We start from the raw sequence: 25,798 nt of genomic DNA on the forward strand, positions 1-25,798 counted from the left end.
TCCTTAGTTTCAAATGGTTTGGGTACAAGGTGATCGCTTTGAAAATAAAGGCGTTTGGCTAGGTTAGAAGCTCATTTGAAACATTGCCACGGCTCATTTAAGAAAATGACAGCTCCGAAGAGACGCCGCATTAGTTGAGGTAACAGTGCTAACCATAATAAAGAAAGATGATGATCATCATCACCTTATCGGTTACCACTGAAATGTAGATGTAATGTATTTCCAAATCTAAGCCCATCTTATGCGGAATGTTGCCTAATAGACTGCAACATGATAAAACCAATGGATAAAACAGGCACCTTCAGAATGCGTAAAAGACGCACCGGCACTTTTTTTTTAACCGACTACCGACAACTTCGGTCATCGGTTAACATCCCTAACTTCCAAAATGTAGTTTAAATGCTGGGCTCTAAACGATCCCAGCCGAGGAATAAGAGTCTAATCTAGCGAAGCGATTGGTCATTAAAAAAAAAACAACAAAAAAAAACAAATTATATACTTTTTAACCTCAAATGCTCGTCTTGTGTAGCTCTGTGATGTAGGATGACTTTAAAGTTGGAGAAGACAATGAGATGGGAGTTTTTCAACATACTCTAACTGTATTAACCCGGATTACACAAAGTATGCATACACATGGCAGAGCTAGACAAGACAAGAATTTGAGGTTTGTACATTTTTTAGAAAATAACCAATCGTTTTGCTAGATAAGACCCTCCTTCCTCGGCTGAGATCATTTCGAGCCCTTTGATGCTGCATTGAAACCATTTTGGAAGCTCAAACTCATGGGCACCATTGAAGTCAACTACATGGGAAACATACATTTATTTGAATTGTAGTAGTATTTCACAGTATTTCTATATCTTTGATTAAATAAATGCTAGGCATTAGTATATATCATGTTGATTGACATGGTTGATGACTTCGCAGGTGAAAAGCCATACCAGTGCACATGGGAGGGCTGTACCTGGCGCTTTGCCCGCTCTGACGAGCTGACCCGGCATTTTCGCAAGCACACCGGCATCAAACCCTTTCGCTGCACCGACTGCGACCGCAGCTTCTCCCGCTCGGACCACCTGGCACTTCACCGGCGGCGCCACGTCATGATGTGAAACTCTTTGTGCCCCTCCCTCCCCAGCCCTCACCTCCCTGCCTGCTCCTCAGGAGACATGCACGCCCATCCAGGGGTTCCAAATGCTGTTGACATCACCTCCCCAGTCTCCAGAAGTGAACCTATGTGTTAAATATGGAGGTACAAGGGGTGGCACATCCATATTGGTTACCCCTCCTGGTCAGAACATGGCTGCAGTTTTCGGCCATGCTTCCAGAAGCCGCAAACCACCCGTCCACTGATGACCTCCACCGCCATCTCAATGCCTGATCATTAGCCGTTACTTGAAGGGACTGTAAGAAGGCAAACTGCACGCAGCACTGCTATAACTATAACAGAGAATGATGACTGGGGAAGCTACCCCTCATTGAGGTGATTCTCTTAAAACGAGTACAGAAAGTTAAGGATTTTATGCAAGATGAATGCAAGATGGAGAGGGGATAAAGTAGAGTATGTAATAAATTTGATCGTTTTAATGAGATAATGAGATGGGTGGGTTGGAGATGCATCTACAGCTGCCTTGTTGAATTCTTACATTTTATCCACTTTTTGTTGTACTAAATTTGTATACACATCGTTTCTGTGGGGATGGAAATTGGTGTAAAGACAGCTGAAGATGTACCATGCCCTCTTTTAGTGTTTGTTTGTTTTTTAACAAATCATTTGGGGTCCTTTTCTGAAATCTACCCTAACCCGAATGAGAAGTAGAGGCAGGGAGCTGACAAGACTGTGAATTTTTGTACATTTTGTTTCTTGATTAGTATGTGTCGTCTAAGCATCTTCCCAAAAATAGTTTGGCGCAAAAAAACAGTATTTTTTCTTGTTGTTCTTCTTCTTTTTATGGCCATTAATGGCGTCTAACAGAATTAACACCCATCAAAGGTGTTCTTTATCTTTATCTAACCTTCAGATATTATTTCATAAGGCTGTGAAAAAAGTTCGAAAAAAGAAACATAACTCGCAGGGTAATGGGAGCTTACTAAATTGGGCTGTGTGTGTGTGTGTGTGCGCGTGTGTGTGCGTGTGTGTCTGTTTGTCTGTGTATAAGCACACTTGTTTGCATATTTGTAAAGAAGACATAATCAGAGATATAATAGTAGAGATGTCTAGATGCATTCGTACTTCTAGCCCATCAGAGCCTTAATTGAAGTAACGTGCAAATGTGATTTGCGCAACAGGTTTTCAGAGTTCCTCAGGGTTCAATATTGGGACCCCTATTTTTGCGGACACCCTGAAATCCCTATTTGCACCTGGTTCACAGTGACAAAACTTAACAGCTCCTGCCCTGATATGCATGATATGCAAAACACCCCTAATTTTTTCTAAAATGCTGTTGATGTTACTTTAATGTCAAGAAAACGGGCACAGTCCACATAAATCTGTGAGGAGAGGGATCTTTGACGCATTCGTTCCCTCTAGCTAACACTCATAACCATGGTCATAATTTCAATCGCTAGCACCCGATTAAGTGCGCGTTAAGCCTTTTTGTTCAGAAGCAACGCTTGTTCGATTCCAGCCTTTGAGAGTTAAGTGCATGTCCGCAGCAGCTGCACGACCTTCAGAGAGCAATGCATTCGTAAGATTTTGTATCGCTCTCTCGCTTCTCGAAAACGTTACTAAGCACATCTTTCTAGAAGAGTATATGCATTCGATTGCGATCCTTTTTTTTTTTTTTTAAAGAAAACTGTTCATAGACATACAGACAATGAATAATTAAATAGTTAATGTACATACTGTATATAATCTACAAAGTTCTTGAATAAATGTAACGGGTGGATTTCTATTTTTAACACTGACTAGATAATGTGAAATACTTGTTTTCATTTTATTTGAAATGTAATTTTTGCGTTTTTTTTAATCGCTTGAAATGAATCCCCTATGTGTTGTACACCCCTAAAGTGTTGCATGAAGAGTAGTTTTCTTTTTTTTTTTCTTTTTTTTTGTAAAGTCGGTGAGCATGTCAAAGCGTTGGTGCCCTGACAGACGTGGCCTATAAGCACTGATAATCCACATGAAATGTGTGCAACCATGGCCATTCGTAGCACATGCATGGCCTATTTCTAACTACTATAAGACATGCTGGTAAAAGACAACCTTCATATCATCCTAAATTGTCAATAAGTTGGCGTGCGATTGTAAGATTAGGCCCCTTATCAATGTTTAAGTGCCCACGACTGAAATTTCTAACATCCTCATTTGTTTGAGCACGTTTGCATTCATCACTCGTATCTGATTTGTTTAAAATAGTGTGCGACTTTGTGCTCGAATCATGAAAGGGTTTGGTTTTCGTGTGAGTGTTATGTGTGCAAGTGTGATTTTATCATTTAAATTCTCTTTTAAACTTTCAGAATCATAGGTATTTTATATTGAATGCAGTAACTTATGGGCCAGTACTATATTACTCAGTGCAATGCAGTTATCATTATAACAAAACAAGTAATTAATGTTATTTCTTTTGTATTTGTACAGAACAAGTGTGTAAAGATCAGTGAGGAAAACGTGAGCTTTTTGATACTGTGAGGAATGGTGTTAAAAGTCAGTTTCCCCCTGTACAGTTGTGATTACCCACTCCTTTTATAGAATAAAATGTTTTTGGTGCAGCAAGATGTCTTGTGTGGTGTAATTCAGGATTGGCCTATTTTGTCTAATTGTTTTGTAACTGATTTAAAAAAAACGGATCTCTATCCTATGAAGATCACTATAATTTAGGACGTAAAGTTCCTGTATGAACTTCCAGTGAACATTTTTTTTAAACTGAGCTGAATAAATAAGCTTTCCATTTGATGATTTGTTGGGGAAAGACCAATATTTCCTGAGATACAATTTGAAAATTTGAAAAAAAAAAAAAAATGTATATAGAGAAACGTCCAAACTAAGTTCTTAGCAATGCATATTATTAATCAAACTTGAGTTTTGATATATTTATGGTGGGAAATGTACAAAATATCTTCATTGAACATGATCTTTAATATCCTAATGATTTTTGCCAAAAAAAAAAAAAAGATAATTTTGACCCATACGATGTATTGTTGGCTATTGCTACAAATATACCTCTGCTACTTAAGACTGGTTTTGTGGTCCAGGGTCACATATATTCTCACATATAATCTTTAGAGTTTCTAAAGTGGTGGTTCACCGAAATTAATTGTTCAAAGCTTTTCAAAGTACTTTGGTATGCCCATTATTATGAATAAAAATATATATTTTTTAGCATAAAATAATGTACTATCTATCTAAAACCAAGCATTTTGTCATGTCCCTAAGGCACTTTGCTGATTTTGTACTTAAAAAATTAATAAAGGGGTCATCGGATGCCCAATTTCCACTATGATTCTTTAGGGTCTTAATGAAAAGTCTACAACATTGGTTACAATTTCTCAATGGTAGTGTAAAAAACACTCTTTTTACTTTGTCAAAATCAGCCCTTTTTAAAGCAAGCTATTTTGTTGCGAAATGCTAATGAGCTCTGCTCTCCCCGCCCCTCTCTGCAGCGGGATGATGAGCCGCAATGTTTACTTTAGCTGCATTTAGCTGCAAAACTTGCTAACTAGCACATTATTAAGAAATACTATTTGGAAAGATACATAAAAACCCTTATACTCACTTCTGCTGTGTGTGAAGCTGCATCACGAATGGTTCACACGAACATAGTAGATCGCATATGTAGATTGGGATCGGCGCTTTCCTTCAGAAAACGGAAGTAACGTTAATCTTTACGTCAGTCTTCAGCGGCTCAGATGTCGGGAGTAAATGACGACTGCTATGTTCATTATTACATCCAACAACAGAACACCTCAATCGCTCAATCTGAGACATTCTTGTCTTCCCCTGCACCTGAGTCACACAATGGCGATCGGAGTCGGACTGTTTCAGCTCGGTGAGGGCGGGTCTAAGGTAAGGCGCTCATGTCAATCAACTATCGTGGGAGTGGCCTCTGATGGTGTTTCGTCACACAGACAAGAAGCTGAGAATGACCTGATTTTAAAAAGGGGATATTACTTTTAAAGATTAAAAAAATACCACTAGGTGGATTTTTATCATTGTAGGGTGGTTGTGTACACAAACTGCCAACACACATTAATGTTCAAACAACATGTAAAAGTGAGTTTTGCGTCTGATTTTTGGCAATAATGTAAGCATTTATTTGTGTTCCTTTCTTGTGAAAAATATTTTTCTAAAAAACTGCAAGATATTTTATAAAAACAGACTTGACAGTCTGAACTCAACCCCATCACACTAACTAACCATTCTACACCCATAATAATTTAGACTCTGCTCATATGTGACATTATTTACCAGAAATGACATCATTTAAGTCTCTTTATTAGTGTTGCAGAAAATGGTTAGTAGCATCATACTTTGTATTCATATTTTTGAGGCATGGGAGGGTACTGTCAAGCTTAACAACTCAACCCCGTCACATAAAATTAAATTATTTTTCAACATTTTATTTTAATCCATTGCTGCCATATATGGTGTACTGTCCTAACTACATGAGGAGCAGGGGCCATTTTGAGTAAAAAACCTCAACCCCGTCACAAATATATGTATTTCTCATTGCTACGGGGTTGTAAACTTGTGAAAATCTGGGTTACTTACTTCACTTATTAATAATTTTAATGAAAAAATATAAAATACTCATGGTTTTAGCAAATATACAGTAGTCAACAACATTTGAAGTGGATCAAAACTTTTCATCAAAGTTGTCCTAAAACCAAAACAATACCCTTTTTTTGTCTTAGGACAACTTTGATGGACTTTTTTGATCCACTTCAAATGCTGACTACTATATACTTAACAAAATCATATATTTTATCATAAATAGAATATGTGATTCAATATGTCCACTTTAACTTTGAAAGCATCCTACATCAGAAATTGCACCCACATTTGCATCAGAAAGACAGTGTTGGGCATGCAGATATGTTGACCCAGAAATAAGAGGACGACATGAGAGAGAAACAAACCCAAAAATTAAAATTAAAGGTAATGCATCCTTTCAAATGTGTTACAGTCTTCAACCCTGTCACACACTTTTTGTCACATTAATATGTTTGGGACAAATATAGGGAAGACATTTCTTGCTGATTACTGTCTAAAATGTTAAGGACTAAAACAACAGAATTGTGGACAATAGACTATTTTTTTTTTTTACAAAAATAAAGAGACCATAAACACACAATTTGTGTATTTTAGCTTCAGTCCTGTAAAAATGTGAAAAATATGATAAATGTTACATTTGTTATCATTCAATTTTTTTATCAGGGACACATGAGCAGTAGATGTTTGCTTTATAACAAGTTCTGTGTAAAATCCTTTGTAAACCAATCCCATTTTGTCCAGGGTTGAGAAACAAAAGTGTTTCAATCTGAAAACAAAAAAACAAAACAAAAAACAACAACCTGAAAATCAGAAAAAGTACTTAAAACCTTAGGTTGGAAAATAATTTTTAGGAGGTTTGACATGTATATTTAAATGTATATTCCACGTGTATACGCCAGAAATAACCCATACTCTTTTTTTTTTTTTCAAATGCATAAATGATTTAAATAAAACAAATCGGTTTTCAATGACTTCCACAACTGTGCAACCATGTGGCGGTAGTGAGATGTCCTGCTGTTGTTTCAAGTTCAGTTGCAACAGCCGTCTTGAATTCGTGTGGCGCCCTCTAGTGGTGCAAATGAAGTGTGTGGTACTGCCTCACAAACTGTGAGTGTCCTCTTTTAGTGCCTTAACATTCCACTTATATCAAGTAGGCAAACAAATATGTATTATGGTGAAATATTTTATCGTTTTGTCAATAAAATTGCCCGGCATGGTCTAACCAAGTCAAAGTCCAACGTTGTAACTCGGTCAGGACTTTAAAGTTCACATTAAGTGGTGCTAGCCTTTTGTTTGTTCCTGAAATTATATTACCTCAGTGTCTGGGGGGATAAATTATGGTCAAAACACAATCTTTATGACACTCACTTCTCAACTGGTGCAATAATGATTAACACGTCACTGACCCTGACATACACAATTACAAGGTTTAGACTTGGCTTTTTGAGCTGTGCATTTTTATTGATCGTACTTGAGCAATTTTAGCAAACAAAAGTCACATATGACATTTAACCCATTTGAAATAGTATTATTTTATATTTAAAAACACGCGAAAGACTATCTGACCAGCTCTCTCTTCTCAAGGCTTAAAGAAGCAGGGCAAGTTTTAACTAGATTCTCGCTGCGGCGCTAAGCACAGTTAACACCTCAGGAATGAGCTATAGGCTTTAAACATATTCTCAACAGCGGGTTTACTTTTCTTCCGAGCAGTAGCTCTCACTATGTTTTTAATGGTTTACATATTTTCATTTCCACAGAACACATGCTGTACTATAGTAAAATGGGTGTTCCCCTCATAAGTCATCGTCTGTTATTGTAGACTGGATTTCATTCAGTAAATTATCTTGTCAGACTGTAATTAGCATCAATTTCAGCTAAAAGTCGCTCCCCACCCAATTTTAGTCCTTCGCTAACTGCAATTGTTAGTTTGTGAGCTGACTCACTGCTTTAACAATGCAACGTTTAACAATATAAGTTGAAAGTTAATACTTAACAAAACAGGCGTGTCTGTTTAAGAGAAAAGTTGGCGAATTTTGGAAACATGTTTTGCTTTCATGCTATGCACAATGTATAAACAGTTTAAAAACTCCTTGTTATATAGCTTAGGCCCTAGGCCGACTCTCTCAGCAGTTATGACTAAGTCAAGGTTAGAACAATAATTAACTACAATGGTTTGAAGACTAAAGATAATCAATCTTTAAATACCTTACTATTTTTAAAAATAGATTTAATTTGTCTTCTGATATACATAGACGCTTAAGCAAAAGTCTCCTTCTTAGCCTAGATTCCAAGAAACATATGGTATATTCATATCATATACAACATACAGTTGAGGTCAAAAGTTTACATTCCCCTTTTAGAATCTGAAAAATGTTAATTTGACCAAAATAAGAGAGATGATACAAAATGCATGTTATTGTTTGTTTAGTATTGACTTTTCAGATAAAAGATGTCTAGATAGTCCACAAGAGAAAATTATAATTTAATTTATAAAAATGACCCTGTTCAAAAGTTCCACAGCTGTGTTTTTTTGTTTAGTGATATTTGTTCATGAGTCCCTTGTTTGTCCTGAACAGTTAAACAGCTTGCTTTTCTTCAGAATCTTCAGAAAAATCCTTCAGGTCCCACAAATTCTTCGGTTTTTCGAGCATTTTAGTGTATTTTAACCCTTTCCAACAATGACTGTATAATTTTGAGATCCATTTTTTCACACTGAGGACAACTGAAGGACTCATATGCAAGTATTACAGAAGGTTTAAACGCTCACTGATGCTCCAGAAGAAAAACGATGCATGAAGAGCCGGGGGGTGAAAACTTTTAAACAGAATGGAGATGTGTTCATTTTTCTTATTTTGCCTAAATATCTTTTTTTTTTTCATTTGATTAAGTTGGCATCGTCCCAGAAGGAAGCCTCATCTGAAGCTGGCTCATAAGAAAGCCCGCAAACAGTTTGCTGAAGACAAACTGTCCAAGCTTGCACACTGACTACTCTAAAATATATCCAATTTTTATTTTTATAGACCTTTTTGTCTGAGTAAACGATGAGTGCCGCCATTATGAATTCTAACGTCAGATTGGATGCTCTTCTGTTCCAAAGTGGATGGAAGTCAAGTGACTACAGAAGATAGTCACATGTTTCCCAGAAGACAAAATAAGTTAAATTTACCCTGATCTTCTGGCACATTGAGCATTTGAACCTTCTTTCTTCCCTCAGTTGTCCTCAGTGTAAAAAGATGGATCTCAAAATCATACAGTCATTGTTGGAAAATGCTGGAAAACCAAAGAATTTATGGGACCTGAATGATTTTTGTAAAGAACAGCAGGCAGTTTAACTGTTCAGGACAAACAAGGGACTCATGAACAACCATCACTAAACAAACAAACAAACAAACAAAAAAAAAAACAGCTGTGGATCAACAACATAGTATTAAGAATCAAGGGGATGTAAACTTTTGAACGGGGTCGTTTTTATAAATCCAACTATTATTTTCTCTTGTGGACTATATGTAAACATCTTTTATGTAAAATATCTTATTCAGCTCAGTACTGAATAAACAATAACATGCAATTTGTATGATCCCTCCTATGTTGGTAAAATAATTAACATTTTGCAACTGAAAGGAGGATGTAAACTTTTGACCGTAACTGTTTGACAAAAAACTACAACATGAAATGTAATTATTATTTTATTTTCCAAAATTCTGTATTCAAACAAGTACATACAAAATGTTAAACTGATCACTTAGTACGCAAGATCTACAAACTCAATTCACCAACGTTCAAGACAAAACAATCCCATTTGTTCCTAACAAAAACAATTATCTTCAAAGAGTAAGGTATTTACAAGTAGTTTAACGTTAACTACAGTATGTACAGTATTTTGATCCACCAGAGTTCCCCTCAGAAGTGAAGGACAAATAAAGGGAACTTGAGAACTTTTAAGCATTTATGAACTGCGCTCCACTACGCTGCATAGAACCCAAGACGGGTCTAAAGGGAATTACAAAAAGCAAATGCTACAATGTCCACAACTAACATGAATAATTTGTTCTTGGGAAACTTCATTTCTTGTAAGTTTTAGATGACAATGCTGCATTTCGGTTTGCATAAAACAATCAACTGTCTTGTGAAATACACATGAGTAGTTAATATTCTTCTGGAAATTTGGCACTCATACTCACATGCTTCTGTGAGCTTGTTTGTCTCATTCATCAGCTTTTTTCTGTCATTCAAAGAGCCGAAATGTCAAACAGATGACTGATCTGAGAGCGCTTTTTTTTTTTTTTTTTACACAGTCTCATAAAGATCTGTATCCATGGATACACAACTGTGAGAACAGCAAACATTAAGATTACTACTTTTTTTATCGTAGCATCTTACACAAAAGCAAACAACCTTTTTGTGAGGGGGAAATTCCACATAAATAGGGTGTTACTGTTCATCTAAAATTAACAATCAACTATAACCTTGGAATTAAGACTTACATTAATCAGACTTTACATTTCAAGTTATTAGGAAGACAGTCCTAAAGCAACAATTTAGTCAAAGTGGATGGAAGTCAAGTACAAAACTCATAACATCTTTTCACATTAATCTACAGACATACACACATACAAAACATATGTACAGTAGTTTACATTCTGTTGGAGCTCTTTGTTGTGATGTCCAGTCCTCTTCATGACAATGTAAAATGCTTGGAGTGCTGGTACGGCAGAGCTTGCGATAGTTTGATCTTCGTACATAAATGTGAAATATTTAGAACAATAAAACCGGTACAAAAATTGAAAAAGTAAGGATGCGAAGTTCGTTAGTTTTGATGGCGCTTCATGTGCAGCGCCAGGTGGTCCGAACGAGAGAAGCAGCGACTGCAGGCGACACATTTGAAGGGTTTTGCGCCGGTGTGTTTGCGGTAATGCCGCGTCAGTTCGTCAGAGCGGGCAAAACGCCAGTCGCATCCTTCCCAACTGCACCGGTAAGGCTTCTCACCTATAGAAAACCACAAAAGAAAGTTAGATCATGTTGATCTAGCTATAAAAGATACAGTATCTCACCAGAAAAAGTGAGTACACCCCTCACATTTCAGCAACCATTTTAGTATATCTTCTCAAGGGACAATACTATAGAAATGAAACTTGGATATATTTTGGAGTATAGATTTACTGTCCTCTGAAAGTTACTCAACATACAGCCATTATTGTCAAAATAGCTGGCACCAAAAGTAAGTACACCCTAAGTGATAACAGCAGTATGATGTTTAACCATGCAAAGCCACATGTTCTATTCATCATGTTTGTTTTTTTCTGCTTGACAGGACCATACAAAGTTGTGTATCTTGTATTAGAGCAGTTCAAATTAGGTGCTTTAAGTACAATTCTCTCATACTGACCACTGGATGTTCAACATGGCATCTCATGGCAAAGAACTCTTTTAGGATTTGAGAATTAGAATTGTTGCTCTCCACAAAGATGGCCAAGGCTATTAGAGGTTCAGTAACACCCTGAAACTGAGTTACACTACAGTGGTCAGGGTCATACAGAGGTTTTCCAAGATGGGTTTCATTCGGAACAGGCCATGCAAGGGGCGATCAACTAAGCGGAGCACTCGTTCTGTGCGTCAGGTGCAGAACCTGGCTTCAAAAAACAGATGCATGAGTGCTGCCAGCTTTGCTTTAAAGGTTGCAGAAGTAGAAGGTCAGCTTGTCAGTGCTCAGACCATACGCCGCACACTGCAACAAGTCGGTTTGCATAGGCATCGTCCCTGAAGTAAGCCTCATCTGAAGCTGGCTCACAAGAAAGCCTGCAAACTTTTTGCTGAAGACAACCTGTCGAAGCTGCACATTGACTACTCTAAAATATATCCAAGTCATATAAATTTCTATAATATTGTCCCATGAGAAGATGTACCAAAATGGTTGCCGAAATGTGAGGGGTGTACACACTTTTGACATACAATGTAATTTCTCCCTGAATTTTCAGCAGTCATTACTGCAGTCTTCAGTGTCACATGATCCTTCAGAAATCATTCTAATGACTGATTCGATGCTTAGTTTTTGCTGCTTAATGTGTTTGTGGAAACTGTGCTACATTTGATTTCATTAGAACAGCAAATCAGCATATTAGAATGATTTCTAAAGAATTATGTCACACATAAGACTGGAGTAATGATGCTGAAAATTCAGCTTTAGGATTAAATATAAAAAAACTATATTTTTTTTATTATTATTACAAACTTATGGCAAACAGAAAGCTTCACCAAACTAAATCATGTCATTAAATTTAACCCAAGGTGACGTTTTAAAGACCAGGCTCATACAAAGTCCAGCTTGAACATGTTACAGTGTGTATCGTGACATTTTTAAATGGCAGTTATAGAGGAATTAGACGTGTATGCGCTTGTGGTTTGGAGAGTAATACAACTCCCATGTGTAAACACGGAAGTCATTTCCATGGTGCTTAACACACTGATAAGATCTGACATTGTGAGGTTTGCCACAGCATTGAATCCTGAAAAGCCACGTACGGAGTGAACCGATAATGGTCATTCAACACATACGACCCTAAACTACCACTGCAAAATTTATACCAAATACGGTACAGTAATGTGTATCTGTATGATTGTGCGTGATGAAAAGAGTAAAGAGAAACATCATAACAGAGAACTTGTTTATGACACATTTTTAAGTTATCATTCAAATCTTTTATGCGTTCCATCAGCAACTGTCAAACTAAAATCCCAGCCTTTCTTTTGGTAACATGTTATTTCATGACAACTAGAGTTTGACTGACACATGTAAGCAGGTGCTTTTGTTCGCTTGCTTTTCATGTGCAATAGTTTGAGTTCAATGCTTTAAATAAATCTTAATTTAGTATAGCTATGTTGTTGTCCTGAATTAACATGAGACGAGCCTTTTTCAAAACCACGCCTTGCAATAGTATCTATTTTTATCATCCACGACTTAAAAAATCCATATGTGACCCTGGACCACAAAACCAGTCATATGGAGCAAATAGATTTTTATAATCATCTGAAAGCTGAATAAATAAGCTTTCCATTCCAAAATCTATCAACTTGGATTGCATGGAATCAAAAATAAAACATTTAGCGAACTTAATTAAATTGAGAAAATCTTTTCCATGCAACTGAATTAATGCAACATTTGGATTTCAGTTTCATTTCTGGTCTTGCTTTACCAGATGCATAGAAAATGAAAATAAATTGCTGCAACAAACTATTTTTAGGTATTTTGCCAAAATAGAGAGGTATATAAGAAGTTATAAATAACTTATATTTATTAAAGTGCCAAATTAGTTAAAGAAAAACAAATACATTTAATTGAAATATATTAACTTTCAATTTCCAAAGCCAACTTCCATTTCACAAATTTAATTTGATTGCACACAGTGACATTCAATATGTGACCATAGACCAGACAAAACCAGGAAACCAGTTAGGATAAGACAATATTTGGTGGAGATATCACTATTTGAAAATCTGGAATCTGAGGGTGCAAAAAAATCTAAATACTGAGAAAATTGCCTTTAAAGTTGTCCTAAAGAAGTACTTAGGATTGCATATTACTAAATAAAAATTAAGTTTTTTATATATTTATGATAGGAAATTTACAAAATATCTTAATGGAACATGATCTCCACTTAATATCCTAATGATTTTTGGCATAAAACAAAAACTGATACTTTTGACCCATACAATGTATTGTTGGCTATTGCTACAAATATAATTTTAGCCATCAGTGTCACAAAATTTCTTATAAATTATTCTGATTTGGTGTTCAAGAAACATCTTCTCATAATCAATGGTAAATTGTCACGCTGCTAAATATTTTTGCCGAAACGAAATGATACTGTTTTTTTTTTAATAAATTTTAATAAATAAAAAACTCAAAAGAACAGGATTGAAGTAGAAATCATTTGAAACATTTTTAAATGTCTTTACAGTCACTTTTGATCAATTTAATGCATCCTTTCTAAATAAAACTACTAATTTCTATGTAGAAAGTGGCAGTTTCTCATGAAGTTTATAAAGCTGCCAGCCAATGACGTTTTATTTACTCGACAAAGACATTTTTAACTTTCATTTGCCACTTTGGACTCTGATTATAGTCCAATAAACACTAGTTTTCTACAAGAGATGTTTAACCACATAACATCAAACAATAATTGTTGTTTTGAAGCACAATGCTTCAGTTCAACCTACTAATTTCACCACAGTGAAACTACACAGTGTTCAGAAATAACCAGAGAGCCCAAATTTAGTTTTCCGAATGGCGCTGAAAGCAGGCTCTATTAGCTTAGCGCTCATCCCTCTCCTTTTTCAATACGTGAAACCAAAATTCAAAAGGAGATGAACAAACATAGCTACTCTTAACAATCTGACAAAGGTCTCCAATAGCTCAGGGTCTTGAACAAGTGAATGCCCCCCATTAAACACTTAAGCTTGTGGAATTAAGGGCTACAAGCTCAAACAACAGATATTATTTGGTTAGCTGGAGGTTGTGCAACGGCTAACCTGATATTGCTAAAGCATTTTACTGCACACGTGCACACATCACCTATTTCACCATTATAAACATATTAAGAACAACAATCAGTATTAACCAGATTCACTTAAAACCACTAGGAATGCTAATCAATAACGACAATCGCTAATAATCACCTTACAAGGATACCCATAAAATCATCATTGCAAGGCTTTATCACTGGCTTTCTGTTTGAGGAAGGTGGGCAACAAGTTCCATTACTAAGATAATGCAGGGCTTTCACAAACGCACCAATTGCTCTCGAAGCAGTTAGTTGAAAAATCATCACGAATGTTGTGAAAGCTAGTGATTTAGGTAGTGAACATAGGGTGAGGCTTCTAGAATATATTCTATAACATTCCTGTAAAGCATGTTTAGATATGCTCCACCAAACAGTTTTTTTTTTGAAGAGCCGCTAGCATAACGCAAGCTAGCTGCTTAGATTACAAAGCTAACAACAAGTTTTGCCGGCTTGTATTTAATTGCTTTGTCAGAGCACAGTGAGTACATCCTGACATACTTTTTCAACATGAATAGAACAGATCATTCCTGCAGACATCAAAATTACAAGTGTTATCGACCTGTTCTGACTTTCATCTGTCAGCACGGAATGTTCTAGAGCTCTTAAACGGTTGTTTGACAGCTTTCAGTGCGGCGGGATCATTCCCAACCCCCAGCATCTTTTGAAATACAACTCCACACCACGTCCACCTGAGGAATGACTACCTGACCTGTGACAACATAAACATAGCATGCAGATGGACTGAGGGTGAAACACCACAAGCTCATCAGAAAAAAAAAATAGCTTTTTGAATCACGGTAAAATGATATTATGTTGGTTGTTAGTTATATCATGTTTGAGAAAAATGCAAAAAAAAAAAAAAAACCTACAGAAAACAGTTCTCAATCTAAATTCTGATTGGATATTTTATATTACTACAGTCTATATTAAAAAGCCAGGTGGACTACAGGACATTTTCATTAAACCTTTTCTTTCTCAAAAGTGACCACAAAACCCATTTTTACCCTTTACAAAGCTTTCTATTGATGTATAGTTTGTTAGGATAGGACAATATTTGACTGAGATACAACTACTTGAAAATCTAGAATCTGAGGGTGCAAAAAAAAAATAAATAAAAAAAATTCTAAATATAGAGAAAAAATGCCTTTCAAATTGACCAAATTAAGTTCTTAGAAATGCATATTACGAATCAAAAATTAAGTTTTGATATATTTATGGTAGGAAATTTACAAAATAACTTCATGGAACATGAGCTTTACTTAATATTCTAATGATTTTTGGCATAAAAGAAAAATCGATAATTTTGACCCATACAATGTATTTTTGGCTATTGCTACAAATGATTTTTATTAGGTATTCTGTGAATTTTATGTTTCAATTTAATGGAATTCATTATAAAAAAAAACCTATAAAAATTGGAAAATAAAAATCTCAAATGCATTTTTAAAAATGTATAAGTCTTGTTACAAAAGTGCTTTTTATAGTCTGAGATGAAAAATAGTGATGTGTGACATATTCAATGCTTTTGTTTGCCAAAATAATGTCATTTATTTGAATGACTTTAATTTGTCGCCTGACTTTGATCAAATTACTGTTGAACAGTTAAACTGTCCGCTGTTCTTCAGAAAAATCCTTCAGGTCCCACAAAATATCTTCATTGAAAATGATCTTTACTTAATATCCTAATGATTTTTGGCATAAAAGAAAAATCGATAATTTTGACCCATACAATGTATTTTTGGCTATTGCTACAATAGTTAATTTAGATTTTTTTTTTTATGTATTCTGTGAATTTTGTGTTTACATTTAATGGAATTCATAATAAAAAAAATATAAAAATTGGAAAATAAAAATCTCAAGCGCATTTTTAAAAATGTAAGTCTTGTTACAAAAGTGCTTTTTATGGTCTGAGATGAAAAAAAGTGATGTGTGACATTCAATGCTTTTGTTTGACAAAATAATGTAATTTATTTGAATTACTTTAATTTGGCGAGCTTTTCTCAGTAAATTTTTATATATAACTGCAATTAATTTACTGTGATAATCATCGATGATTGATGATTGACGCCCAATTTATTATATACTTGTAACTTGGGTCATGCCTGAAAATGTCCCCTGACTTTGATCAAATTATTGTTTAACAGTTAAACTGTCTGCTGTTCTTCAGAAAAATTCTTCAGGTCCCACAAATTCTTTGGTTTTTCAGCATTTTTGTGTATTTGAACCCTTTCCAACAATGGAAATTGATTTTGAGACCATCTTTTCACACCGAGGACAACTGAGGGACTCATATGCAACTATTACAGAAGGTTCAAACGCTCACTAATGCTTCAGAGGGAAACACAACGCATTAAGAGCCAGGGGTTGAAAACTTTATGAAGATTATGAAGTTGTGTAAATTTTCTTCAACACTGGTGTCTTTTATCATAGCCACACAAGGCCACATTTTACAGTGATTTTACCACAATTCTGGTGGCCTAAAAATGTGCCTTGACTGTTATAAAATTAACGTAAGGCCCATGTTAACACTTTTGGCACAGCTGCAACATCAACTTGATTTCCCCATATACCACAAGGGAACATACGTTTCGTACAAGCCTAAAGAGTTACGAAAATACCTCTAGGGTGCCAGTGAGTGAGACTACAACAATGATGATACCTCAGGCTACAGGGAATCCCTCTACATTCTCTGTGACCACCTCGAAATACTCAGAAAAGAATAAAGAAAGCGGTAACTAGGCGGAAAAGGTGCTTTAATCAGCTTAACGTCATGTGAACAAAATTACACCCCGTTGGTGTTGGGAGGTAAGATTTCGGTTTCATTCTAAAGTGCGGTGGAATTGCAGTGGGTCTCATCTTACGCCGAGCTGAACACACTGAAACTGCCAAGTTCTTTTCTCCCGGCGGTGCGCTCCTCCCCCCCCTGAACGCAGACAGAAAAAGCAGGAGGAACAGGTTTTTCCTCCAACACTTGGCGATTTCCCCCTCGGGAAAGCATGCAGGGCTTGTACAGGCACGCAGACACAATGTGTATAAAAGCATGAAAAGGGAGTCAATTAATCTCTCCCTCCGCCCTGTTCTCTGTCTTTCTACATCTCTTGTCCTTAGGCTGTCATCCCTGGGCGAGCTGTTGCTGCATTTGTAGTTTTTGTGTTGATGGTACACTGCAACTGGTCAAGCTGTAACAACTGCTTCTAACTTTAGAACAATAGCTACCTCGACTTTATGTTATTCCAAACCTGTACTTTCTGTCTTCTGTAGAACACAAAAGTAGAATGTTTGAATAATGTGCCTGTCATCCGTTTACATGCAGTATCATTACAATTAAGTATCAAAAAATGATTCAGAAGAGCTATGAATAACTATATTCCAAGTCGTCTGAAGGCTTAAAATAGCTTTGCGTGTGAAACCAAATGTAAGTCATTATTAATTAATCCAATCTATTTCCCTTCAACTGGATAACTAGCAAAGTTTATATGCACATGAATAATTTGTTTATAATTGGATTGATGGCTTAATTCTTTACAGTTGAAGTCGAAAGTTTACATACACCTTGCATAATCTGCAAAATTTCATTATTTTACCAAAATAAGAGGGATCATATAAAATGCATGTTAACTTTTACTTAGTACTGATCTGAATAAGATATTTCACATAAAAGACATTAACATATAGTTCACAACAGAAAATAATAGAATTTATAAAAATGACCCCATCCAAAAGTTTACATACCCTTGATTCCATTCAAAAGTTTACTTCCCTTTTTTTTTAGTTATTAAAAGTTTTTTTATGAGTCCCTTGTTTGTCCTGAACAGTTAAACTGCCTACTGTTCTTCAGAAAAATCCTTTAGGTCCCACAAGTTCCTTGGTTTTTCAGCATTTGTGTATTTGAACCCTTTCCAGCAATAACTGTATGATTTTGAGATCTATCTTTTCACACTAAAGAAAACTAAGGGACTCATATGCAATTATTACAGAAAGTTCAAACGCTCACTGATGCTTCAGAAGGAAACACAATGTATTAAGAGCCAGGGATGTAAACTTTTGAATAAAATTGACTGCCTTCAGAAGCTGCAGAAGATACTTACATGTTTCCCAGAAGACAAAATAAATTAAATTTATCCTGATCTTCAAATTCTAAAATTAAAAAAAAAAAAGTTTGAAATATTCAAAAGTTTTCACCCCCAGCTCTCAATGCACTATATTTCCTTCTGAAACTATCCGATTAAAAAACAGTGCCGTAATGCGTAAGCTTACATTCAAGCAGACTGGACGATACACATGTGCGGAAATGTTCTTCAGAAAACATGTATTGCACATGTAAACGAATATGTAAACTAGAGTTCAACAATAAGGGTTCAAATAAAGAGAACTTTCAGAATCTGAATTTAGATGAACAAAACTAGTGCACATAGAGTGCAATTTGGATTAATTCACAAACTAATAATTTTGACTGGTTTTTGCAAACCATATCAATCACTCAAATTAACCGTTTGCTCACAAATCAGACATAGAATATCAAGATTACATCAGTATATTTTGTTTGTTCCTATTGTATAACATCAGAAGACTTTTACACAGTGCATTTGTAACTGCATGGAAAAGTTCTTAAAAAATTCCCCTTTGTGTGTTCAGCAGAAGAAAGAAAGTCATACTGAGTTGGAATGACATTTGGGTGAATAATTAAAGACATCATTTCATTTCAGGGTGTTATTCTGATGATACACAGGGCAACCTTTTTAGCAATGTTGCAGGTGAGTTGAGACAGAGGGCCTACAACAGACCTAAAGCATCCAGATTCCCATGTTCATTTTCAATGGTAAAGTGCCCAAGCAACATCGTTTGGCAACATTGCCAAAAAGTAGCTCAGCAGCATTGCTCAAAAAGTTGCGCCATGCATCATCCGCCTTAGAGGTTGATTCGATTTCTTACCTGTATGAGTCCTCTGATGTGCTTTCAAGTGAGAGCTCTTTGTGTAAACTTTGGTGCATCCTGACACAGAGAAAAATTGCCCAGATGTTAGTAGATAATCTCTACCCAACTTCAAGATGGCATGGCACATGTAATCCAAAATAATATACTGGAATGGCACACTAACCTGGGAAGTCACAATGGTGAATCCTTCTCTTCTCCAGCTCAGGGTTGTTCCGTCGGTTGTATCTGGGTCCCGTGAGGACGCCCTGACCGTGGGCCATTAGCATGGAGTGAGGGGTCATCTGTCCAACCTTCATTCCAATTCTAGCTTGGTACGGCGGGGGAGGGGGAACAGAGGTAATGAGCTCTGCCTGGTTCTCAGGACTGCCGGGTTGGGAGTTGGGGGGCGACGGAGGCAAACTGTGCGGCTGGGGTGAAGTGTAGTGTGTGAACGGCTCGGGCATGACAAATTCGCCTGATTGCGTCGTCAAGGCCACTGTGTTCAGGTTGAGCATGGTCCTGCCGGATGCACCGATTCCGTTTATCGAATGACTCTGGGAGAAGGTCATTGTGGTGAGGTCGCTACTGCTGACGGGCATCTGGTAGACCGCCGGCTGCTGAGGGCCGATGTGGAGCTCGTCTGTGACGCTTATGTCGGGTTTGATGAAGAGGCTGTTGACCGTCTGGGGCACGCTGAAGACGGAGGTGAATTCAGGGAGCGCCTGAATGCCACAGGGTTCATCCACCCCTGGCTCAGTTTTGATGTGATGCACCTGAGGTTTGTTTGGACGATACAGGCCTGTGCGAAGGTGTGTGGTATTGGGGAGGATAACGTTGATGTTGAGACTGTAAGGGGCTGGCTTCTCATCAGCAAAATACTCATCCACCACTGAGGCACTTTCCCGACGGTACTTCTTATCCGTGATGTTTGGGGTGACCAGCGGAATGTTCTGAGGCAAATATTTATCCATCTCCAAACGTGTCTGAAAAAAAAACAGAAGATGATTATGATACAGTACAGTGTATTTAAAAACTGTTAAGATTTGCACATACTTTTTTTTTGGCTTGTTCAGTTTAATATGTGACCCTGGACCACAAAACCAGTCTCAAATAGCACGGGTATATTCGTAGCAATAGCCAAAAATACACTGTATGAGTCAAAATTATCGATTTTATCGAATTATCTTTTATGCCAAAAATCATTAGGATATTAAGTAAACGTCATGTTCCATTAATATAATTTTGTAAATTTCCTACTGTAAATATATCAAAACTTAGTTTACTTGATTAGTAATATGCATTGCTAAGAACTTCATTTAGACTTTAAAGGCAATTTTCTCAATATTTTGATATTTTGACCCTCAGATTCCAGATTTTCAAATAGTTCCATCTCGGCCAAATATTGTCCTATCCTAACAAACCATACATCAATGGAAAGCTTATCTATCAACTTTCAGATGAAGTTTAAATCTCAATTTTGGAAATTGACTGGTTTTGTGGTCCTGGGTCACATATTTGATCAAAATTGAATGTTATTGTGTGCAATCAAATTAAATTTGTAAAAAGGACGTTGGCCTTGGAAGTTGAAAGTTACTTTATTTCAATTAAATGCATTTATTTTCCTTTAATTAATTTGGCACCTTTAATGAATATAAGTTGTTTATAACTTCTTGTATGCCAGAAAATAGCCTCTCTAAACACCTGAAACCTAAAAACAGTTTGTTGCAGCAATTTATTTTCATTTTCTTCACGTCCAGTAAAACAAGACCAGAAATGAAACTGAAATCCAAATGTTGCATTAGTTTAATTGCAAGCAAATGATTTTCTGAATTTCATTAAGTTCACTGAATGTTCTTATTTTTAATTGCACACAGTCCACGTGGATAGGTTTTCTGTGCGTTTTGTTAATTGCATTAGCTGCCGTCAAACTGAGATGTCTGCTCTGCCATTTTACCCTTTTCACTTCACCACAGCTGTTAAAAAGATACTATATTCTTGCCAGATCTCTTTTCAAATACAATCTTTCACAGTTGATTTGTGATTGCAGCGCCTGGTACAAGCAGTGGGAGATCATTCCCTGTTTTAACCGTGCACACAAAGCCAAGTTCAATGGAGCAGCTCTGCACAGTGCTCCAATGCAGCACAGAGTAAACAGAAACCTCATAGGTGTGGCGGCCATGAAGGACTGGAACACAAAGCAAAACCAAAACAGTGACATGTGATAGCAAGAGCAGATATGGGCACAAACAATGTACAAAAATAGAAGTCTAAAAACGAGTGCACCCTAGAGAGCCATTCAGGTGCAACGGTGCCGTAAACACCCGAGACTGATAAATGAGAGCATTTGTGCGATAATGAAGAACCAGATTTACCAAACCAGTCAATTGGCAAGTCAAATGTGTGATGATGAAATGGTTAGCACATGCAAAAACATGAACAAAACGTTCGGTGTTTACACAATCTGCAATGACTGCAGCATGTGCTACCCAAGCATATTTCTAATACACATATTACACAGCAAATTATGTTTTATTATTTTATTTGACTGCACTGCTAATCACAAGTGGTTTTGTTAATGTTTCCAAGAACTAAGCATATAAGTCCTCTTTTTTAAGAATTGTAATGCCATTGCAGACATTCGGACCCCTTTTAAAACACACAGCTGCCTTTATTGTGGACCTTATTGCAGTCATTATATTTGACAATAAACATTTCAAAGGCACTGTAATGTCCAGCTGTCTGAAGTGGCAGCTATGTCAACAATAAGGCATGTATTGTCAAAAAGCATTTCCTTGACAACCCACTGATGTGGTTTCATGTACAAATATCTTCATCCTTTCAGGTAACTCATACCCTAACATGTGAGGTCATGTACTCTCGGGGAATGTACAATGAATGCTGACGCTTCTGCAGCTTTTCATATCGCCGCAGATACGTTAACGTCAACAATTCCACCTTCATCCCCATCAGGCCAGCTTTGGAAAGTTAAAACCAGGTAATTAATGGAAAATAGCTTTCGATTTATCTCCAGACCTGGCAAGCGTACCGCCCTTGCCCTTAGTCCTGGGCACAAACAGGCCTTGTGTTGTGCGGTACTGGCAGAGAGGCAAGCGCCCTTGGCTATGGCTTCCGTTGGCCTCAGAGACCCGGTTCTGTTCACTGGGTTTGTGTGAGGAGAATGAACAGCAGCTGAACCCTGGCCCAAGAACTGAGTTAATGATTGGAGAACATTTACAACTTCTAAGTTATGTATTTTAGAGACCGATAACGGCTGGGAGCCGAGTTAGGCATAAATATAATCTTTGAGATAAATAAGCCGGAGCTTTCCGCATTGCTCAGTATTAACGTTCGTTAAAAATACGGCTCTTAAAATCTCATTTACTCTTTAAAGGAATAGTTTACCTAAAAATGACAATTCTCCATCAGTTCTCTCACCCACATGTTGTTCCAAACCTCTATGACTTTATTTCTTCAGCCAAAGGATAACTAAATAAAAAGTGAACGTTTGGTCCATATAATAATAAAAGTAAAAAAAAAATCATCATTTATTTTAAATAAGCTTTAAAAGTATGACACGAGGGTGAGTAAATGATGATAGAATTTTTATTCTTAGCTGAAAAATTCCTTTTAGAATGCGTGCTTGTCAATTAATAAATCATCAAATATCCTACTCATTAAAATAATAATAATAACAATCGTATTTTTCCTAAAAAAGCACATAAAACTCGGGAAACGGCAAACGAGTCTTCCCGAACTCTTTCTCCGACGTTAGATTTCGTAGCTTGCCAATTAGCCTGTTAGCCCAAAGACCTTTTTCCTAATTACAACACAAAAGGTCTTTCCCTTTGAAATAATCGCCCTTTATGACCTAGAAGGAATTCAGAAAGATGGAGATTTGTCCACAGATCCCCATAAAACTAGAGTGATAGGCTTCTTGTCTGTTTACTGGAGCCATAACAGCACAAATCATCCGAGGGCAGCAGCGAGAGAAAACAAAACCTTTGAGACGAAAATGATGTTTTATGGCTTTGGGGGAAATAGATAACAGTTGTTTTGGCTTTTCAGGACCATGACTAGTGGAGGAACCATCTTGACTGCTCTTCACAGCAAAACTGCTGGTTTTGCGACAGAAAATTAGATGCGTGACACCGCAAAATGAGGTGACGCAGAGACATATCTTATGATTAGATGTGCCACATCAATCATGCAATTAAGATAATCTGTATTTATAATCGTGACTTTTGCTGGTTTCAGATTATTTTAGCAATCTAATTTAATTTGATTAATTAATTCATTTGATGATTATGACTCCTTTAATAACAGGTACTTTTCCCAAGAATTACTATGGGTCTGTGCTTTTCGTCACCAACAAGGGACCAGACGCCATGCGAAGGTCCAGGCTGTTTCCTTCAATGTAGCCGACAACCTGCATGATCCCTTTGGCCATACGAACTTTCGAAGGAGTGCAACAAGGTCATCAGTCATTGGCTCAGCCAGTCATAAACAAGTGCTCTAGTTAGGAAGCCATACTATCCAACAGAGCACATTTACCTTTCAGACCCAACCATTTGTCATTGTGGGCTTAGTATGATCATTAAAACAAGATAAAACATCATTGAAATGTCTAGCAGATACTTATGGCCATTGTGATACCTTAAAGGCACTCCGGCCAAAGTCAAAAAGCAAACTATAGAGAATTCTTTTCAATAAATAAATTCTAATCTGAATTTTCTCTGTGGGCAACCTTAATATTATACTTTTGAGTAAAACTGACCCTGTGTTAAATGACACCATGATTTTCTACTTAACTTCAAGCTGTGCACTGAAGTTGCGAGCATTTGTATATCATTGTACCCCAGAAAAACAACGATGTAGTAAAGTAAATGGTCTATGATTCCTTTGCTTTCAAGCACACTCTATATTACATATAATTTGCTCTTAAAATGTAGTTTAAAGGCCTTGTGCTAAAATCATAGTATTGAAAAAAGTAAAAGGTTTTAATCTCTCATTCTTCTGTAATAATATATTCGAAATCAAGTAAAGTCAGAGTTAAGGATAAACTAGACTATTCAAGAGAACAATATGACATCAGTGTTTATTGCAAAACCGACATGCAAATTTAAAGAAAAATGTGTTATTGCATAAAATAACGAATTGTGTTAAAGACAAGTAATCTAATCCTGATTCCTTAAATGACTGAAATTATGTAAAAATATATATGATTAAACATACTATAAGATTTATTGTTTTTGATCTTAATAGTAATAATAAACAATACTAATACTAATAAAAAATTGTAGTAGTAATTTTTCATACATATAATGCTAAATGAATACATCTAAACGCAATGCTACAGCAAACATACAGCAATTTAGTCGACCTTTATGTGAAGATGCATTGCACACTTCACCAAGAACACTATCTGACAGCGATGCATGTAATATAATATTTCCAGGAATTTATTAACAATACTAATATTTAATACCTTTAAATAAATAATACGAATACAACTAGGCTACTAATAAAAATGAACAAGACAGATTATTTTCTCTTACTGAGCAAGTGCTTTCTCTTACAGTGCATCTGTTCTACAATATTTTTGGGGTGTTTAGATATTTAAATATTTTTTCCTAGTTAAAGCCAGACACCACAAAGCGTCTGTCATACCTGAGCCATTTCAACAGGGTTTATTTCTAGTCTCACCGCGGGTTTGACGTCCTCAAACACAGACGAGTCCTCCGGCCCATCCGCGCTACACATCCGCACGGGTTTAAGCTGCGTGAAAACCGCTCTCTCTTCTGTATTCGGAGCGCCAACGGCCAGTCCTACACTTGCCATTTCTTTATGCAAATATCGAATCTTATATTTTAAGTTTATTTTTATTCACGAATACACATATGCGGGTTTATTATAAACGTCCTTGTCGGTACATCCAGACGTGCGGTGTATCCAAAACCCTCCCTGTGTCACTCAGGTAGCCTTACCTGTTGTAAAGTATCACATTGTGGACACGTAGCACATGAGTGACAGCTGCGTTAGCCATTCACAGCGAAGGAAAGAGCGCCTTCTCCAATCACAAAGCAGGAAGGCGTGGCTCACCTGAGAGATGGAGGCGTTACTTTTCTGTACATCCATCAGGAGAATTATACTGAGGCTATCGTATTGTAAACAATTTATTTCTTCGCTCACGATGAAAACGACCGTTTTTCTTTGTGGTGAGAACCCTGTTTAGATTATGAACCAAAATATAGCTACTATTATAAGCCACAGTCACAACTTATCCTAATAACCTGAACAAATATTTTAAAATTAGAGGAGTTCTTAGCAGGCCTCAAATATATAACGTTCGTCAAATGAATTTAACCATTTCATTACAGGTGACTAGTTGCAAGTAAACTTATTTTAGTATTAAATATAAATTACTTATTTGGCATAATTCATAAATAAACATAATTTTAATTGAATTATTTAAAAACAACATATGTGAGTTTCAGCCAAGAAATAAATCTATTACTTCAGTGTCTGGCTATCTCAATCATAATAACATAATTCCATAGCTCCCACACAGACATTACATAAGGCATTAGTGCATATTGTAACATGCCCATGTATAGTG

At 36.4% G+C, this 25,798-nt stretch overlaps 2 protein-coding genes across 3 annotated transcripts in view; one reads left to right on the plus strand and one right to left on the minus strand.

Annotated features, from left to right (window-relative positions):
- LOC141314574 (Krueppel-like factor 8) overlaps window positions 1–3,708 on the plus strand; it is a 51,603-nt gene extending 47,895 nt beyond the window's left edge. The window contains exon 6 of the mRNA XM_073832662.1: window positions 928–3,708. Within this exon, the coding sequence (XP_073688763.1) occupies window positions 928–1,109 (182 nt within the window). The 3' untranslated portion in view covers window positions 1,110–3,708. The remainder of the gene's footprint in view (window positions 1–927) is intronic.
- Window positions 3,709–9,383: 5,675 nt separating this feature from the next.
- Window positions 9,384–25,132, minus strand: LOC141314575 (Krueppel-like factor 5). Of its 2 annotated transcripts, none has more exons than XM_073832664.1 (4): window positions 24,886–25,132; window positions 19,367–20,165; window positions 19,201–19,260; window positions 9,384–10,696 (listed from the first exon to the last, which is right to left on the minus strand). In XM_073832664.1, the coding sequence occupies exons 1-4, from the start codon at window positions 25,018–25,020 to the stop codon at window positions 10,518–10,520; spliced, it is 1,173 nt and encodes a 390-aa protein (XP_073688765.1). In that variant the 5' UTR covers window positions 25,021–25,132; the 3' UTR covers window positions 9,384–10,517. The 2 variants fall into 2 exon arrangements, with proteins under 2 accessions (XP_073688765.1, XP_073688764.1); XM_073832663.1 differs by having other exon boundaries at window positions 24,850–25,132.
- Between the last annotated feature and the right edge of the window lie 666 nt (window positions 25,133–25,798).

This window comes from Garra rufa, unplaced genomic scaffold, assembly GCF_049309525.1.
Source record: "Garra rufa unplaced genomic scaffold, GarRuf1.0 hap1_unplaced_010, whole genome shotgun sequence".
NCBI classification, from domain to species: Eukaryota; Metazoa; Chordata; class Actinopteri; order Cypriniformes; family Cyprinidae; genus Garra; species Garra rufa.

Coding starts and splice junctions, on each gene's coding strand:
- LOC141314575 (XM_073832663.1), bottom strand. CDS start 25,020: ATGGCAAGTGTAGGACTGGCCGTTGGCGCTCCGAATACAGAAGAGAGA. Junction 19,261..19,366: donor TCACCATTGTGACTTCCCAG/GTTAGTGTGCCA, acceptor TCTCTGTGTCAG/GATGCACCAAAGTTTACACA. Junction 10,697..19,200: donor ACATCAGAGGACTCATACAG/GTAAGAAATCGA, acceptor GGTTTTCTATAG/GTGAGAAGCCTTACCGGTGC.